This window comes from Sinohyriopsis cumingii, chromosome 6 (assembly GCF_028554795.1).
Source record: "Sinohyriopsis cumingii isolate HCF-2022 chromosome 6, ASM2855479v2, whole genome shotgun sequence".
In the NCBI taxonomy this organism is placed as follows: domain Eukaryota; kingdom Metazoa; phylum Mollusca; class Bivalvia; order Unionida; family Unionidae; genus Sinohyriopsis; species Sinohyriopsis cumingii.
The window spans coordinates 41,215,196-41,236,180 of record NC_142966.1 but is presented as its reverse complement, the minus strand read 5'-3'; the positions used below and the strand labels follow the sequence as shown (position 1 = coordinate 41,236,180).

The 20,985-nt window shown below is 34.7% G+C and overlaps 1 protein-coding gene across 1 annotated transcript in view; it reads left to right on the top strand.

The window, feature by feature from the left end:
• LOC149796775 (allene oxide synthase-lipoxygenase protein-like) overlaps positions 1-20,985 on the top strand; it is a 64,476-nt gene that overhangs the window by 30,716 nt on the left and 12,775 nt on the right. The window contains exons 2-8 of the mRNA XM_089960644.1: positions 1,092-1,189; positions 2,653-2,785; positions 11,379-11,474; positions 13,059-13,155; positions 15,079-15,196; positions 16,404-16,496; positions 17,886-17,946. Of these exons, the coding sequence (XP_089816770.1) occupies positions 1,092-1,189; positions 2,653-2,785; positions 11,379-11,474; positions 13,059-13,155; positions 15,079-15,196; positions 16,404-16,496; positions 17,886-17,946 (696 nt within the window). The remainder of the gene's footprint in view (positions 1-1,091; positions 1,190-2,652; positions 2,786-11,378; positions 11,475-13,058; positions 13,156-15,078; positions 15,197-16,403; positions 16,497-17,885; positions 17,947-20,985) is intronic.

Below are 20,985 nucleotides of genomic sequence, written 5' to 3'. Positions count from 1 at the left end.
GGTGGCGTTGATGTCGGAGTTATAGCAATAACAACTGGTATTGCTGATGCCGCTGCAAACTAATTCATTACAACCATCCCAAACGAGTACATATCTATTCAGAAATACTTAGAGCAGAAGAAATTAGTCTGAATACAAATACTAAAATATACTCAGTGGTCGTCGAAGATAAAACCACTGCCACGGCAAAGTTCGAGATGGTGGTGGTGGAATGGAAAACATCAGATGATTCACAAAAACACAAAACTGCAGGGCAGTACCGAAACAGGGGTGGGATTTACAAACTGTACAAATCTAGTAAACGGTTCAAAACTAATTTGCCATGATAATCGCAGAGGGGGTTTCACTCGCGCGATGCGTTCATTGGCACGCACTCGAGTGAACGTTTGTGCCGAGAGGCAAAGTCGTTGCGGCCGGGGGTGGGGAGGGGTGTGTTTGAAGGCTTTGACCCAGATCGGTATATAAATCTAAAAGTCCTATTATCAAACAACTGGAATTTGGATGGACCACAAAGTCACTGCGAGATGCATGTAATTATTCATCTTTTCATGCCAAGCAAGTGTATATACTATTATTAAGTATTGATCTAAATAGTTTCCTTATTATGACCCAGGGGCTATATGACTATTTCTTGTTATGACCCAGGGGCTATATGACTATTTCTTGTTATGACCCAGGAGCTATATGAATATTTCTTGTTATGACCCAGAGGCTATATGACTATTTCCTACGGGATATCGATTAATGGTGCAATTAGATTTTAACTCTTACGGGTGAGGTACCTACTCCTTATTTCGTCTATCCAGTACGGCCATACCGGCAATAAACGTCTTAACGGCTCGACCTACCTGACCATAGCAGCTTACATGGATACACACACATGTATATTCACAAATATACACACATGAACATACACGTATTCTTCAACTGTGTTCTTTCTTATATGCATAACAATTTATATGGATTCAGTTGCTTTGCTACATTTGTGAAAATTGTTTACTCTGACACGTTTGTTGTTCGTTATTGTTCTTACCAAAGACAATAGATTTGCATTTGACTTGCATGGTGAAAAAGACACTTTTTACTTCTAGGGGACAAAACGCTGGGGGAATGATCTGTGTTTTGGACAGCAGCGGATTGCTAGTGTGAATCATTCATTGATTGAGTTATGTACGAAACTTCCAGAAAAGTGAGTATAGCCATCATCAGTTGGACAAGTGATAACTTATTTGACGAAGGATAAACATTTCTGTTCATTAGCGTAGCATTTTCCGTGTATCTTGCAAGTTTTTCACTGGAAAATTATACCGCTTTCTTAGAGGACATTTTAAGCTGATCGTAAAAGAGCACATAAAATTGGATGAAATATAAGCAAATTATTACAACTTAAAAGTTATACATATTACAAAGGGAAAAGCTGTCCAGTTGTCCAGCAATTATTAAATTATGCATCTCCTTATCAAAAATGGTAAGTGCAAAATGTTATTTAAGAAACATTTACTTTAAAAGAGGTATCCACTTCAATAGATAAAACATCTGTTTTCGATGTGCAAGTGTGGTTGATGTATAAACTTACAACATTATAAATAGGTCGTTATATAATAGATACCTCATGATAAATATTTATAAAAAAATCAAAAATAAAGAAATACATGGCCTATTTTACACTTATTATACAATGTTGACCAATAAAACATCTTAATCAACATTTCTACAATGATATCGAAATTTTAAACCATACTTTACTTTATTAACTGTGACATGCATTTCTCAAAGTGTATTGTGCGACATAAAGACCCTTTTTGTTCTCCATGAACTGAAAAGGGAGACACTGAAAAGGGAGACAAATAAATTAATATTGAAAACTGACCAAGATAAGTTCCGAAAATAAAGAGAAAATGTAGCCGAATTTATGGTTCAAGTCTGAATAATTATACAATATCTGACATTATTGAAGCATAGCAGATGTCACTATGATTTGAGAAAATTTATGTAAATAGGAATTCAGAGAGCTTTATAAAAAGCAAGATGCCGAATAATTTAGAAACGATTGAGAATATGTTAGACTTTATAATCATGTCTTTAGGGAAATACTCTTTCAAATTGATGTTCCAAATGCAACATAAATGTGCTATCATGTTGATTCACGAAGCTACAGTGGGTCGTGACTATAATGCTATTTATAGGAGACAAGATAGGTCTACTGTGATATAGATCTGGTCATCTAATACATTATATAAAAAAAACATACTTCAGCCAGCATAATGAGACCCATGACCATACCCATCTTATATCAGTGCCCGTGTTATACCGATGCGCATTATAATAGGATCACTATACCCGAGTTATATAGGGCCGCATTATAAAGGTTTCTATTCATATTGTAAAAGGTAGGTCATGGTGACCCACATTTCTTGCTCATTTGATGATTGTATTTTTGTATGATTAATTAGCACAGAGCAATCATAACATATTGCATTTTGTGGAACCATATTAAACTGTGAAATTCTCATTTTCAGTTCAATTTGCATGATATTAAGAATCACGACAATTGAATTATTTGCACTTGGTAACCATTAATGTAGTCATTATATGGCTTAAGTGCCTTCCTTATAGTATTTTGATAGTGTTCATACATGTAATTTTGAAAAGGTTAGGTGTAACAGATGAAATGTTGCGACCATTGCTTGAGGGCTGTACACTGCAGCAAGTCATTGACGCCAAGAGACTTTTCATTTGTGACCTGAAAATTCTGGATGGCATAAAACACAAGAAAGGCTTTTATGTAAGTATTTCATTACGTATTTACTGTACGATAGATGAATGGAAAATGTCTAGAATCCCATTCAAACTGATTTGTTGATCACAAGCAGATGTAGAATGTGTAATTACAATATCCAAAAATGTTTTCTATCTAGTAGAGAGCTCTGTATCAGAAAGAATATTTTATGTCCATTTATCCTGAATACAGTTTATGTTGTGATCGGGTAGGTTTAAGTATTTAAGACAGAGACATGTGCATCTTTAATCTTGTAGATATCCTTAAGGTTTTTTGCATTTTTATTTCAACATCAAAATACCATTTAGCCTCAACTGCATATTGCATACCGTAACTGTGACAGGTGAGTAAATATACAGCATTACGTGTAGTATAATGACTTTTTAACTCGAAAGTATACTGAGGTTGGTATAAGTGCTTCCAAAGATTTTAGATTTATCTATTTTGATGCAAAAGTCCAGTTTATGGTATCAATATGCAGTTCTTTATTTGCGACTAATTTACTCTTTCCCATTACAATAACTTTTCATCATCAATGGCCTGCCGTTGTGTCATATGTGACGTGCAGTCAATCTCTGGAGTAATATACAAATATTGTCCATAATGGTTTAAAAGTTTCTTGTCACCAATGTCCGAAGATATACAGAAGAAAGGAAGTCCTAAATAAACTTTTTGAGAAAAGCCATCACAATCCGACGGATGCATCCACCAATGGATCCAAAGGTCAGATTCCATGGAGTTTGGCATTTTTGTTCTCAATGAATACTAATGCAAGTTGAATATACTCTTCTTCTTCCAATTGTTTGAATACTGCAGATTATGAAGATACTAATTTACTGATGTCAGGAATTTCATTTGAGAATATACCGAATCCAACGATGAAACGAAATCCATCACCAGTCGATATGAATTCATCCGACTCAGCCTGCTCCACTCCTGACTGGCTCTGGGAAATAAATGTCGATTCATCAATCTTTTTGGACATCTTTATGATCCCACTAGAAACTATTTTATCAACAATACGCCAATCCAGTTAATCCTGAAACAAAAAAAAAAAACTTGTAAAATACCACGGTGGTGTTATACTTGTAGATTTAAAAAATTGTTTAGTTTTTATCATATAATAAATAATTCTAGAGTTCTGGAGGCATTCTTGTACCCCTATTCTCACGTAAGACTTAAATTTGGTTTGGAGTTTAACTGCTAATATAAGTTGAATTCCAGCTACATGAACTATTATGTCATCTAAAGAGAATGGAACGGCTGTAAACCTTATAAGGTGATATTAAACCGGGAATGATAATTTAACAAGTTCCAAAAGCGCCTGCACTGGCATCTAATGCGTATATAACCTCACACCGACAAGACATGGTGATCAGTTGAACCAATGAATCAACAACAAATGAGTTAGTGAGAAATGGATAACGAAACCGATAAAGGACAAGAGGTGACTGGATCACCTCAGCAGATGGCAGGGAACGACTCCATATTCCTTCTGGCATTAAAATCCCTTTGAAATAATGTAGTTTCTAGCAGCTATTTTAAGACCGAAGCTATCATGTGTTGCATCATATTACTGTCTTTATAAATGAATCAGTGGAATGACTGCTTACTAGGTGCATTTGTAATTGTGATTTGAAAATCATCCGACTTTTTCCGTTAACTCTGAAAACCGATTATCTTCAAGATATGCCTTAGAAAACGTAGAGGGTGGTTTAGTTATCACTGTCTCTTTATCCTGTTGTAATACGTGATCAAAATTACACATATTTTGCAATGTAGATTTCAAGCGATTTCAATGATCTCAAATTACATCAGCCATACTAATGTGTATAGTTCACAATATCTATTATTTCTCTCAATCCAGATATGCCTACCTGTCACATCTAAACTGAGCAAATAGTTTCCTAAGGAAATACGATAATCCACTTGAGAGGTATTTTTCCGGTCCTAATTCCTTTTATGCTATAATACCCATATGTATGTGGGTTGTTAATATTACTTTGCCAGTTTTGTAGTGTTGAATCCTTAATCCTGTGCCAAAAATAGTGCGAAAAATTGTTTTTCGTCTCCAACATCTTGACTTAGCCAAACATACCCAAAACCGAAACGAAATAACATGTCATTAACTTCGGTGCCCAGGTGACACGGTTTGTTTCATCTAATCTATTCAGCATTAAATAACATTGGTGTGGGTATCGAGTTGAAGGCATTCTTACGATCTTCAACCAGTATTTAACGCGACGTAAAAGATACGAGGTACAAGTGGATAACTTCCGCACTCCTCCAACACAATCGCATCATTGGTAGATTTAGGAACACCTAAATACTGTTTGCAAAAAGTGTGTTGCACAATTTCAATATCCACTAAATTCATATCCCCAATTTCTGACCCATGACAAACAATTGGTTTTATCACCCAATCAACATTTTTAAATGCATCCTCTACACTAAAACAGTCGAATCGGTTTTGCTAATTCATAATCTTTGAAGTTGCTTTCTTTGCCTCAGCTGCTACTATTTGCTTTCCTTTCGTCCAAACCAACTTTGGGATGAAAAATAAAACCATGTATTCGTAATAAGGTACATAATTCAATACGACCTTCTTTTAAAACCCATACCTCCTTTTGCTTGAGATATCCCCCATTTCTGAAAACAATGATTTTACTTTTATTGAGGTTGACCATCATATCAGTTTTATCACAAAAGCGTTCGATAACATTTGTTTGGTTTTGAAGTAGTTTTACTGTATCGGCGCAATTAGCAACATCATCAGCGTAAAGTATTGCGAAAATATCATCAATATCTTCCAAAATAAATACACCTCTGTTGAATTCTAGCTTCAGTTGTGTAATCAATCATTAATAAAAAGGGAGAAGGAAACAAACATGATTGGGCTTAAAACACAACCTTGCCTTGTACCTGATGTATATTTTAAATAAGTAGTAGTTAGATTTCTATGCATATCTATCAAAATGTTTACTATTTACCATTCATACCCTTACCTATTATTGACGACCATACTATATCATGCTCTAATTTGTCTAAAGCTTTTAAAAAATCTATAAAAAGACAATAAAATCTGCCTTTTCTTTTGGATATATATATTTCTGAGCTGAAGCCTGAATAATAAAGATATTGTCACATGCTGAGTATTTTTTTTCCTAAAGCCTGCCCGTGTTTCGTCTAAAACACAATTATCTTCCGCCCACGTGTACATACGAGTATTTAATATATCAGTAAAGACTTTGCATAGAGTATCAATAAGAGAAATACCTTTGTAATTGTTTGGATCGTTCTTGTCACCGCATTTATATATAGGACAGATGATCCTCTTCTCACACTGTTTGGAAAATTAACCGGATTCAAATCTTGTGTTGAATAGAGCGTTATGGTTGGTAAGATCGTTTCCTTCGTGCACTGATAAAAACGAGTAGGTATCATATCAGGTCCAGGGATTTTGTTCTTTTTTATTTTAAGTAATCTTCTCATAATTTCATCATTTGTAGTTGTAATATTTAAATCAACATGCAAGTGAGGTAGTTCTTCACTAACAATATTGTCAGAGTCATCCAACTCACACACAGGCTCCATCAATAAAGATTTAAAGTATTCATACCAGGTTTTGGGGAAGATATATTCTACTTCTTTTTGAGAATAATGCATTTCCCGTTTCAAAATATGCCAGAAATGTCGAGCGGTTTTCCTTGCTTGAGTTAATTTGTTCATCTGGAATTTTCTAGTGTATTTTTTATTGAGTGCGATTCTTTCTTTAAAAGCTGTTTTATACTCTCAATGCAACTTAAGGTCAGCTCCAGCATTTGAGAATCTAAATCGTCTTTGCCAGTAGTTTTTATTATACTTCGCCTTATTGCATTATTTATACCATCAAAGTGGTTCCTTCGTTATTATTTTAAGTGCAGTACCTCTGGTCTGCAAAACTGAACCTATATTCTGATACAGTTGAACTAATATTCTGAGAGAGAAGTCAGTATCAGCTTCAAGATACCTGAATACATCATTCGTTATGTCTTCAAAGGCTGTGCTAAACATTCTTACAAATGACCGTATATTGTCTTCAGTAAGACGAAAATGTTTCCATTTAGTAACAATACAAGTATGAATATTAATTTTCTCAACATCACAATAGGTTTGATGATCATTAACATCCAGAGTTTAGGAAACATTATCTTCATTTAGCAGATGCTGAGCTAATCTAATTGAACAGTATATTGGAACATGTATTGATTCATCTCTAGTACCTATCCCAAAGCTGGTGATATACCTAAATAGTTCAATGGAACCTATTATATAGTCAACTATGCTGCAACCGTTATGAGTTATGCGTGTGAGCGGATCGTTGTTATCATTAGAGAACTTTCCATTCATAATATGAAAATATTAAAATTTCCACATAAATCTATTAACGAGAAGCCAAAATTGTTATACACTTTATCGTCTTTTGAATGCATCTGCATTGAAAAATTATCTGTATCATAATCAACACTGCATCCATACACAAAATCAACATTGCATCCATACACAAAATCAACACTGCATCCATACACAAAATCAACATTGCATCCATACACAAAATCAACACTGCATCCATACACAAAATCAACATTGCATCCATACACAAAATCAACATTGCATCCATACACAAAACCAACACTGCATCCATACACAAAATCAACATTGCATCCATGCACAAAATCAACATTGCATCCATACACAAAACCAACACTGCATTCATACACAAAATCAACATTGCATCCATACACAAAACCAACACTGCATCCATACACAAAATCAACATTGCATCCATACACAAAACCAACACTGCATCCATACACAAAATCAACATTGAATCGATACACAAAACCAACATTGCATCCATACACAAAATTAAGAGTATCTTCAGGGTTAAAAATCTTCAAAATTAGTAATTCTAGCATTAAAATCTCCCGATAAGAAAGATAACAATTTCTATATTGGCTTTTGATCGTAAATAACCTCTGGCTTAATAATTAAATTCCATCTTTATTAATATTGTTATATATTGGAGAATATTCAGGGGAAATGTATGTGAATACCATAATGCACCTATTATTGGAAATTATGTATCTATACTCATGATGAACACCATATTTAACTTCTTTAAACCATGGCGCACATTATATTGACTTGTATTGTATTTTGTAATATGGGCAGGTGGATTCAATTACTGAATAAAGTATTATTATTATTATCACGAAGAATTTCGACTCGAATTCGCTTTCATAAATTCGCCATTGTCTTTCCAAATATGGAATTATTCATGGGCTTGAAAAAGTCCTCCTGAAACTAATTTGTAGCGTCCGTTTCCTATTCATCTGTATGTAGGGCGTTATCCATGCTTTGTTAGTGAAATTCAAGTATTCGATGGACTTTACTTGTGCGTATTCCTAATCATAAATAACACTGCAGATGTTGTACACGGACACCATATTTATTTTGTGGTCAAGAGATTTAGGACAAGATTGGTACATTTTGTAAATTTACGTACTGATTCGTTCACGGATATAAACTGACGTCGGAGCACTGACCACGGTTCCAATGGTAACAGATGTGTTTCGTTGTTTGCGCGCGTGCATTGTGATTCGCCACTGCAATTTCACAACGAAGTGAGTCATCGACAAACAGATGTATGTCAACATCAGTGAGAAATTTGAGCTCGATTTTAATTTTTGAGAACAATGCAACCCAGGCCATTCGAGGTGACGTAACATACATAATGTGCAGGGTCTAACTCATATATCAGTGTCACAAAATGCTTCAAAAACATCAGCAAGCAACAACACGTCAGTGTCACAAAATGCTTCAAATACATCAGCGAACAGCAACACACCGGTGTCACAAAATGCTTCAAATACACCAGCGAGCAGCAACACAAAAGTGTCACAAAATGCTTCAAATACACCAGCGAGCAGCAACACATAAGTGTCATGAAATGCTTCAAATACACCAGCGAGCAGCAACACATAAGTGTCACAAAATGCTTCAAATACACCAGCGAGCAGCAACACATCGGCGTCACAAAATGCTTCAAATACATCGGCGAGCAGCAACACATCAGTGTCACAAAATGCTTCAAATAGATCAGCGAGCAGCAACACATAAGTGTCACAAAATGCTTCAAATACACCAGCAAGCAGCAACACATCGGTGTCATAAAATGCTTCAAATACACCAGCGAGCAGCAACACATCAGTGTCACAAAATGTTTCAAATATATCAGCGAGCAGCAACACATCAGTGTCACAAAATGTTTCAAATACATCAGCGAGCAGAAACACATCAGTGTCACAAAATGCTTCAAATACATCAGCGAGCAGCAACACACCGGTGTCACAAAATGCTTCAAATACATCAGCGAGCAGCAACACACCGGTGTCACAAAATGCTTCAAATACATCAGTGAGCAGCAACACATAAGTGCGCAAATAAAGATCATGATAGTAGCCCATGATTGTTTGTTCAAATGTGGATTAACTTTCTTTGCATACTTATATTCGATAGTAGAAATACCGTCACGCAACGATATATTCCAACATAGTGTGAGCCCAAATTACCCATTACTGAGTATGGTACCAACTCGAATACGATCAGACATTGTGCATTTGTATCCAATAACATACAATGCATTGAAGCATTTGTAAATACCATCAACAATTTTTGTTTCGTTGTTTTCAGCAATAGGTTCTGAGAATCTTGTCTAATGTTTGTCCAACTCCAATGATTGCGTTGTTCCACTTCTTCTGCTCTGTTGTACATTATTTCGTAACACTTCTGAAGATTGGCGAGTGTGGATGCCATCGCGCATTAAAATATCAAATTCATTTACCCTTTATGATCGTCACTACTTATGCTACTATATTCGCTTTACATTTCAATTTCATCCTCTTTATCTATTTAACTATCTGTATTTATTCTTGTCTTGAAGAATATAAACTAATGTATTGTCAGTTTTTTTTTCTGATAGTATTCGATAAGTTGACATCATTGCTTCTCCAAAATAATTCCTATAATTCCTACGTTAACAAATTTATCAATATGTTCAGAAACTCCTTTCGGAAATCTTTTATAATTATGTCTGGTGCATTTAATCGAAATAGTTATTTATTCTTTTCCATAATATTATATACATTCTACTGATCTGAAGTAGTGATATCACGATTGTACATACCCATAAAATGTTTCAAAATACTACACGCATCTGTATACATTTCCCCATTTATATATTCCAATGTAATTGTTTAAGATACATGGAAATATCACCGCTGGGTTTGTATTTGTGAATTGGTTTGTTGGAGATTATTAGGACGCTACCAGTTGTAAGCTCTTGCATGCTAATTTCTTATGATTAAGAAAACGCAATCAGTCCATATCAATTACAATGGTTTAATACAACCCTGTATGAGCCCCTAGTGTGTCAAGCGACATACTAGAGGGCCTATATGTTAATAAAACCAAACATGTCTCAAATTGTTTGCGTGCCACGCAGGGACGTCATTTCAACTTTTTTCGGAGGGAGGGGGACAAAACTTGATGGGGGGGGGGGGCAAAACTTGACGGGCTTATTAATTTTTGTATATGGGCTAAAACAAGTTTACAGCACATGCAAACTGGGGGGGGGGGGGGCAAGTGCCCCCCTGCGACCTCCCAAAATGACGTCCCTGGTGCCACGCACTTGTAATTTACAACAAACTTACATCATCAAATTCCATTTTTTCATGTACATCCAAATTCGGCATCGTCATCTCCTCAATCATTAAGAAACATTATTTTCCGACAGTTGGACTAAAAATGTTAATCTTACCATCGGTAGTTTTTGGCGCCTTTTCTCTCTCAGCCACTGACTAATAGTATGCTTAGAAAGTAAAGGAACAACTCTTATATGAAGTAAAGAGGCTGATGGATAAATATGTGCGCATACCTTCCACAAGAAGCGAATATACAAGCCACACCATTTTAAATTACAACTGCATGACTTATTATATAACCCCTTGTAATAGTAATCTTGCATAGCCAGTGCAATAATTCAAGTAGCTGCGATATCAGTGAGTCACGATTTTGGCTGGCTTCTGTATGAAGAGAAGCAATAACACTTTGAGATTTGGCTCGCCGGTATTACTCATTATTTCATTAAATCAAGAAAACAGCTTATTTCTAAATAAATATACAAAATATACAAAATAATTGACTACATCTCCATACAGGAGTCAACTGATTGGCCAAAATACAACAGACCGATTCAGTGTAAGGCTCCTTATCGACGGCCAACCATCACAAATGCTGCCACCATGTACAGCCATTGTTGAAAATGTATTTGTCACACCACATTCTCAAAGACATGCAAAATATTAGTAGTGAAATGATCAGGTCCCTGCCTCAGGACATTGAGTCATTGGCTACTAATATAATTTAATATAATAGCGGCATTCCATGATACATGTCGATGTACGTTCAGAAATACGGCAGTATATATATATATATATATATATATATATATATATATATATTGTTTTTAATTTTTAAACTCTATCAATTTTCTCAGATGTGTGTTCCTATTGCATTATTCCTGGTGAATGGCAACCAGGAGCTGGTTCCTATAGCAATACAACTGTACCAGCAGAAAGGACCAAACAATCCCGTAAGTTTCTTTTCTGTAGGCCATTGGCCCATTATACAACAGTTGCCTAAGAGTTTTTTTGCAATGTAAAATGCCATATTATAACACAATTACCAGAGAGTGAGTTGGAAAGAAAAGAAATATGAGCAAGTACACTAAAACTTTGATTAAGATGAAACGGGAATAACATCAGAAAGCCCTCATATTATTTATGGGTGAAAGAAATATTGTTTTAAACACATTACTTGTCTTTAATTATTGTTGATAATGTAGTTAAATATCCATTTGATCTCTTCCATCGAATGCTGAAAAAATATTGTGGTAAGTGTCTCAAATTGTGTGTAAAATTATACCCAATGATATACTTTGTCTGCTTTCATTTTGAAGTAATGTAATGTATTTGCTGTCATTTAAATAACATAATCTCAATATGTTATAAAGTGAAACATGAATATATCAAACTTTCAATATATCTATTGCTAAAACAAATCGTGGTCCATGTTATCATTAAAAGCTAGTCATGACCAATGTTATCAATAAAAGCTACTCATGTACCATTTTATCATTACGAACCATTTCATGACCTGTCATTACTGAACCTACTCATGACGGATGGTATAATTAAAAACCATTCATTGCCCATGCCATTATTAAGCACAGCTCATGTCCCATTTTATCATCAGGAAACACTCATGGGCCATGTTATCATTAAAACGCACCAATGGCCAACGCTACCATCAAAAACCATTCTTGGTTCGTTTTATCATTAAAACAAGCACTCATGGCCCATACTATCGTTAAAAGCGACTCATGGCTCATTGCATCATTAAAAACAACTCATGAACCACGTTATCACTAAAAAGAAACACTCCTGTCTCTTCCATTCCTTAAACACCATTCATGGCCATGTCATCATCAAAAACAATATATGACCCATGCTAGAACCATTCATGGGCAATGTTATCATTAAAAACCACTCGCGGACCAAAAAATCCACTCATGGTTCATATTATCATTAAAAACCACTTGTGGGCCATGTTATCACTAAACCCCACGCATGGCTTCATGTTATCATAAGATCCATTCATGTTATCATAAGATCCATTCATGTTATCATAAGATCCATTCATGTTATCATAAGATCCATTCATGTTATCATAAGATCCATTCATGCCCAATATCACCATTAAAAACTACTTGTGGGCCATGTTATCACTAAACCCCACGTATGGCTTCATGTTATCATAAGATCCATTCATGCCCAATATCACCATTAAAAACTACTCATCATTAACAACCATTTCTGACCCATGTCGTCATAAAAACCACTTGTGGCTCATGATATCATTACAAACAGGTATGGACCATGTTATGATTAAGAGTCTCTCGTGGTCCATGCTATCAATGAAAACCACTAATGGTCCACATCATCAACAACATATCTTGATAAACTTCGCATATAGATGAGCACTGAAGTAAGATTCTTTGTCCATCTTTCGCTACTCGGTTCAGTTCTCTTCTTTCTGTCCATTTATTGCTCAATCCAAAGGATTCTTATCCTTCGTACATCATAATGCTGATATATCAAGTGCATATCGTTTACAGGTTTTCCTGCCGACAGATCCCCCATACACCTGGATGCTGGCGAAGATGTGGTACAACAATGCTGATGCAGCATACCATCAGGCTCTCACTCACCTGGGTAGGATAGCAGTCATTTCTTAAAGCACTGAAATCTTTATTATCTCATTCACCTGGGTAGGATAGCAGTCATTTCTTAAAGCACTGAAATCTTTATAATTCAAGCAAACTGCAAATAATCAGACATGTGACCAAAATTGGACAAAATCTCGCCCTCGATAACTCGCCCATATTGGGGTCCAAAAATTTAGACTGCAATATACCAAGTGCACTAGTTACAGAGGAACCGCAACAAAACGACAAAGGGGATGCCATTCCTGCTGGTCATCGAAAAAAAACAAGAGATGGGGGTTGAGTTACAGCGCTGTTTAATGATTCAATACTCCTTGTATAATATCGTTGGGAACAGTTGTCAATAAAGAGTTTATCTAATGAAATCCTTTGCTCTTTTTGTATAAATTACCTTTAATTTCAATTACCATAACCTATATTTTCCACGAGGTCTCACAAACATCACATGTATGCAGAGAAATAGTGAATTACGTCACTAGTTTTTGATATTGTTGACTTCTAAAAAAAGATTTCAGGGACATTTGTTTTGTTAAACAACCGTCGACGTCGAAATCCGGTTTTTAAAAATTACTTCATTAGTAAAATATTGATACCGTGATTTGATTGCAATTTATTGTGAAACTTCTCATCCCTGAGGAAATGTCTTTGTGTCAGTTCAGGAATTATAAGCTGATTATAAATGCAGAAAATCGCTTCTCCATAGAAAAACGTATCTATGCATTCTCCATAGAAAAGCGTATCTATGCATTCTCCATAGAACAGCGTATCTGTGCATTCTCCATAAAACAGCGTATCTATGCATTCTCCATAGAACAGCGTATCTATGCATTCTCCATAGAACAGCGTATCTATGCATTCTCCATAGAAAAGCGTATCTGTGCAACAAAGCTTCTTATTCACTGCTCATTTCTCTTGTTCAAAATAATGGCCTTACTGTCTTTGATCATATTTGTGAATAAGTAGGTTAATTTCAAGCAGTCTAATTATAGTACTTAATAATAATTAGAACAGTTTTCGATTGATCAATTGAAATGAGTTGACCTGACACATGACCGTGACCGCTAGCTCTTATCCAGGTAGGATTTTTGCCTGTCTTTATACTTTTCTTTTAGTCCATCCTGTTATTTGATTTGATACAACAAAGGTACTTACAGTGTTAATACAAAGCAAGTACACTTTTAATTGAGTGTAACAATACAATACAACAAAATTCTTCCGCAAGTCGGAGATCAAAACAAGGTCGTCACTTAATTAGGTTCCCTCAGAAATGTGTGTGTGTGTGTGTGATTTGGATTTTTAACGTAGCTTTAAAATGGTTTCAGTCATATCGCTGCAATGTCCACAGTGTGCCCGTTTATAGTGATTTCTAGCACTGGGGAATAATGCCGCAGACATGTAGCATCAAATGCTGCCAGCAATAGGCATTGGTGATGTTTTCATTGATAATAATGTTTTCGAATATTTTTATTTATAATGATGAAGATTTTTGTTTGGAAAGAAAATGTAACAAATTATACCACTGTTTTTAAAGGTTGAAACCTTCATGACGTTGATGCAAATTTTCCGGTACTAACACCATTTCTAAAACTAGCGATATATCACGGTTTTATTTCCCAATTTTGATCACCAGTTTCTTTACCTCTAACAAACAGAGGTACCTGTTTTTTATTTTATTGCAAAACAAACAAGATCCATGCCTGGCCCCACATTAAAAGCGTGTTCGCGATTTATACTGGATTGAGTTATCGAGGGAGTCACACACACACACACACACACACACACACACATATATATTCTTATTCTTGTTCTTAAAATTTACAAACAGTTTCTGATGAAAAAGCAAATATTTATTGACGGTTTTGAAATTTGAAATAATAATAATAATAATAATAATAATCATTTCATTTTTCAGGTTTTACTCACTTGCTGATGGAGGGAATTGTTGTAATCACCCACAGAAATCTGTCGCAGTCTCATCCACTATTCAAGCTGCTTGCGCCACACTTCCTATATCTTATCGCTATCAACACGTAAGATACATTTATTTCTTTCTTAAAATATTTGGTGTCAAGGTAGACACGTAATTAGTATATTGCACTTCTATGGGTGATGCTGGGATTTCACATAACTTAAGATAATTTCATTTGGTTTGCTGCTATGGAGCACAACAAAGTTGGACAATTACAATTATATTGTAGCAAGGCTGTTGGAGAAAGGTTCATTGCTCCTGAACACACCAGGGTATCTAACCCAGAATCATCTGACTGTATGATTCATACCCACACTCAAATGTTCATTAAACCAAAAGAGAAGATGTCCAGAATCTCCACAAGTGAAATACAGCAAAATCCCCAAGCTGAGGAGTCTCAACTTCGTTGCATGTAATTGCCAGTTGTTTTGACGTTCAGAAGATCTTGTGAAATTTCCATTATTTCATATATCCTGCAAAAATGATCTACTTATGTTACCCCAAATTGTTTACATGTAATTTGTTATAGAGTAAGGTGAATCACTCTCATCTGTGTAAACATTTTGGAGAGAAAACTATATAAAGTTAAAAGACCTTTGAAGGATAATTAGAAAATTATCAATGTTGCCAATTTCATGTAATTCTGCAAAGTCAGTGAAGAATGGTATAAGAACATCAAACCTAACGCAAATACAAAGTTATAACGGAATAAATTAAGTATAGCACTGTCTATATATAAATGTCAATTAATACATTGACCATGTATAAGGTAAATGAGAAAATAATTACACAATGAAAGAATGCAAACGCACAAAGGCTACATTATGTGTTCACTTTACGCAGATACATTGCATTAAGATACAAACAAGATGCAGATTAAAATAATAGAAAACGTTTAAGCTAAACAGGAATGAATTAAGTTCACTTTGTGTTCCAAGAATCTTGCCTCATTTCTTTGTAAAAAAAGGGAAACTATTTTGGCTCCAAACTAATTTGCAAGGATATACTTAAATATTCATATGTGGGCTAACGTAGTTTTGCATTTTCTACAATACAGAAGCTTTTTAATTATTCTGTGAACTGAAAAAGAAATGTTTGCAACGGCATGGGATACACCTGAACGGTTGTTGTTGAGACACCCAAATGTAACACCTTTAGTACATGTACCACAAATTACAAACACTCACCAACTTACCCGTGAGGCCCATTATATCTCATCATTAATTTTCATCAATTTGTCGTTGTTGGACATTGTTTCTTTTCTACAGTCGTGCTTTTGAGTTATTGGTGGCTCCAAATGGCTGGATAGACAAGACCATGAACGCTGGATCTGACGGACTATTGGACCTCGTCGCAAAAGGGTTAGTATTCAGTGCAGAATACTTTTTCTTCTCTCAGAAATCAAAGGTTACTTTTTTTTATAGGAGTCATTAGTAGATGCATGTACATATTTCGACATACTGCATGCAACATGTTATCTTAATTACTGTTGATGATGTTAGGATCAAGTTTATTAGGAAAATACTCTGAAACTCTGACGTTGTTTTACGGAAGCATAATTCATAATACTGCCATTTGAGACTAGTGCATAATGCATTGTGTAATTTGGTATTAAGTTAATATTTGTTCAGCTTAATTTAAAAGTCTACAAACCAGCAAAAATCAGCAACATTACTCGTCATTCCAAAATTTTAACTCTTTCTATGTTCTACCCAGACTAGATGGAGGATAGGTCAAGTTGAATCCCAAGTACAAGTTATTTTACTTGCATATGGTCACAGGTAACTAAGTAATTAATGAGCTGCAGAACTAGTCTATTTGTGGTATGATGGTGGTATATTAATTACTTTATTTTAGAAAATGAAGCCCACTCACTAGTTGAAAATAATTACTGGAATTAATTAATCTGTTTTCAAACGAGGTTTGCATATCGATAATGTATGCATATTAGTAGGCTTGAAGTCACAGCTATTCTTAATCTTTTTCCATTATCGCACTGAAACTACTTGATGTAAATGAGAAAATAACAACAAATCAGATTTTTATTGTGGGCACTAGAAAGAAATTTTTATCAAAACAAGTCATGCATCATACCATTTTCATTTTTGCTTGAAAGGTTCCTCTCAGATCAATCATTCTTAAGATGTAGGACGGATCTGATTATTTTAATATTTTCATGATGGTCTGTGGGAATTTCGTTTGATTGTCTGTGACCACATATCCTGTACGGTTGGATTTCCAGCAAGTTAAAACCTGTGTAGAAACTGAATAATACTTAAGACCAAGAGAGCGTTACAAAAAAGGGGTATGGGGTGTAGAAGAACTCCATCTCAGCCCATTTCATTGAGGAGTGTTAATTATTATTGTGATCTGATTGACTGATTTACATTGGTAACAACCCTAAACAGATATTGACACTTAAAGCTCTACACCTTCATATCTAGACCATACACATGGGTGGCATATTTAAAACTGTGTTTCATGCGGACAATAACACAGATATACCCGATTCCGAAACCTCAATACATGTATTATGGTGCTGAGAGATTTAATATTTCAGTATCTGACACCATACATCAAAAGAGAAATATCTTATTAAATCATGATATATACCATCTTGATAGATACGTTATATTAAGGATTAGTTTGTTACCCACAAAGTCAATATAAACCACAATAAATTTACTATAAATATCTTTTTACGAATCTTAAACCATTGACTAATTATTGAAGTGTTTTTAACGTTTCAGTTTCAAAATGTGGAGGATGGATGTACACGGCACTTTGCCAGAAGATCTGAAACGGAGAGGGGTAATTTGCATAAGAATTTTCCAGTAATCTACTATAGAGTTTAGAATATAGATAATATAGATGCTTTTGTTCTTTTATGATTATGGTGCAGATACATACTCCATGCAAGTATGTCATAAAGAAAAATATGAACTATTTTTGTCTTGTAAATCTTGGTCTAGGTTTTATTGAAACTGAGCAACATATCTTCATCTACTATTTCATTTTTATTTTCACAGTTTTTATTTCGCATTTATCTGAATATATTTAAAAGTAATTGATACATTTGAAATTGTAACGTACATACTATTGCTTTCATCATATTTATAAAAATAAGATTTCTTTTCAGATTAACCTAATTTAAAACCCAGAATTTTGAAGAACTTTCTGAAAGGATATTCATTGTAATATAGTCGTATTTACCCATTTATGATATTATGACATATAATCGTATTTACCCATTTATGATATTACGGGATATAATAGTATTTACCCATTTATGATATTACGGAATATAATTGTATTTACCCATTTATGATATTGTGAGATATAATCGTATTTACCCATTTATGATATTACGGAATATAATTGTATTTACCCATTTATGATATTGTGAGATATAATCGTATTTACCCATTTATGATATTGTGGGATATAATCGTATTTGGGGGCGCTCACCATTATTATGTACTTTTGAGAGAGTGACGTATGTAAGGTGAAGTTGTTTGCATTTAAAACATGCACAGTGGAGAGAATGTTGGCATACCTTTATGCAACATTAATGTAATGTGGATGATATTTCTTTGGATATTGTACCTTTGGAAATTGTACATGATTTAAACACACTGCTAACCAAAATGACTGCTCCCTTGTGCTAAAAAATCAGCCTGAATTAGTATAAAGTACACTATCCATAGCAGCTATTAAAATAGGGAAAATGAATTTTGCCAGACTAGCCAATACCAGCTTCTGAAAGTGCAATGAATGAATTACCAAATATATAAAATGTAAAAAAAAATGTTATCTGCTCTTTTTTATACAATTTACCTCTGAAGTTCAGGAAGTGAAAATGACCAAGTGGAGCTAGCACTTTTTGAAAGGTACACATCTGGAGTAAGGCCAAGCTGTATACTCTATAACCCATTTTACATCCATCAATCATACACCAAAATAATGGGAATTAAAGGTTCTTTGAATTATACCTAAGATATACAAGGTCTTTTTAAATAGCCAGTGAGGAAAGCCGGGGAAATTCTTATTCTTTAAAATCCTAACCTATGCAAAATATGAAACTGTAGAGCGCCACCTTTACCCATTTATGATATTATGGGATATAATCGTATTTACCCATTTATGATATTATGGGTAATCGGTTCATCTTCTCTAAATTTGTCTGCCTCCCTTTTGGAAATAAAAGCAGGGAAAACATGTTATGTGTGCCTTCATCCGTCACACTGTTATTTAACGTATTTAAAACTTCCCAGCCATTTCAGCTTAGTAGTTAATGTATATAACATGTAACTAACCCTTACCATCATCAATATAAATTGTATGAAAAAATATATCCTACTCACCCACCCCAAACATATTTTTATAAAACGTTTTTGGTTACAGAACACAATGCTACTGCACCTACCAGAAGATTTCATAAACATTTCCCAGCACACAGCCCTCTTCTAACACCAAGTTAAAAAAAGAGAGCAACACCTATGCCGGAGCATTCACCACACAAATTTTCTTATCAAATTTCAAAGTCTCATAATTCTAAAATCTAACCTTCGAGCTTTCATTGTTGTAGCTTGAACTCGTATTGGAGATGAATGCATGAGAGCTGGGTCTGAAAAATCACACTACATCGAAACTTATTTTACAAACAAGCCAGTCAATATTCTTTGATAAATACAGTTTAAAATTTGACACTTCGGGTTCATTGAACAGATACCGGAGTGTGATATCAAATTTCGCCAGAATCATTTAAACAGCACTGCTGGCAGCAGCTGGGATAGAATATCATAATGGATAATAACCATATCAAAGTATAAATGGGCAAGTAAAATCAATATATAGGTTTCATGTTAACGTTCAGATACAATTACCTGACCTGTTAATCAATCATTTAATGGAATGCACATTACATAGATGAGAAACAATTTAACTTTATCAGCAATAACTATAACATTCCTGCTCATCATGACTACATACATATTAATGAAAACAATCAAAATCTTCTTGGCAATGGGCCTGAAGAACATACAACTGTCCATCAGGATCTTATTGATAATGTGCCTGAAGAACATACAACTGTACACCAAGGTCTTATTGGCAATGGGCCTGAAGAACATACAACTGTACATCAAGGTCTTATTGATAATGGGCCTGAAGAACATACAACTGTACATCAAGGTCTTATTGGCAATGGGCCTGAAGAACATACAACTGTACATCAAGGTCTTATTGGCAATGGGCCTGAAGAACATACAACTGTACATCAAGGTCTTATTGAATATGGGCCTGAAGAACATACAACTGTACATCAGGGTCGTATTGATAATGGGCCTGAAGAACACACAACTGTACACCAATGTCTTATTGAATATGGGCCTGAAGAACATACAATTTTACAATAAGGTCTTATTGATAATAGGCCTTAAGAACATACAACAGTACATCAAGGTCTTATTGGCAATGGGCGTGAAGAACATACAACTGTACATCAATATCTTATTGATAATGGGCCTGAAGAACACACAACTGTACATTAAGGTCGTATTGATAATTTGCTTGAAGATCATACAACTGTACATCAATGTCTTATAGAATAAGGGCCTGAAGAACATACAATTATACAAAAAGGTCTTATTGATAATAGGCCTGAAGAACATACAACTGTACATCAAGGTCTCATTTATAATGGGGCTGAAGAACATACAACTGTACATCAAGGTCTTATAGGTTAATGGGCCTGAAGAACATACATCATATCTTTGCTAAAATGTACATGAAAAACATACAACTGTACATCAAGGTCTTATTGATAATGGGCCTGAAGAACATACAACT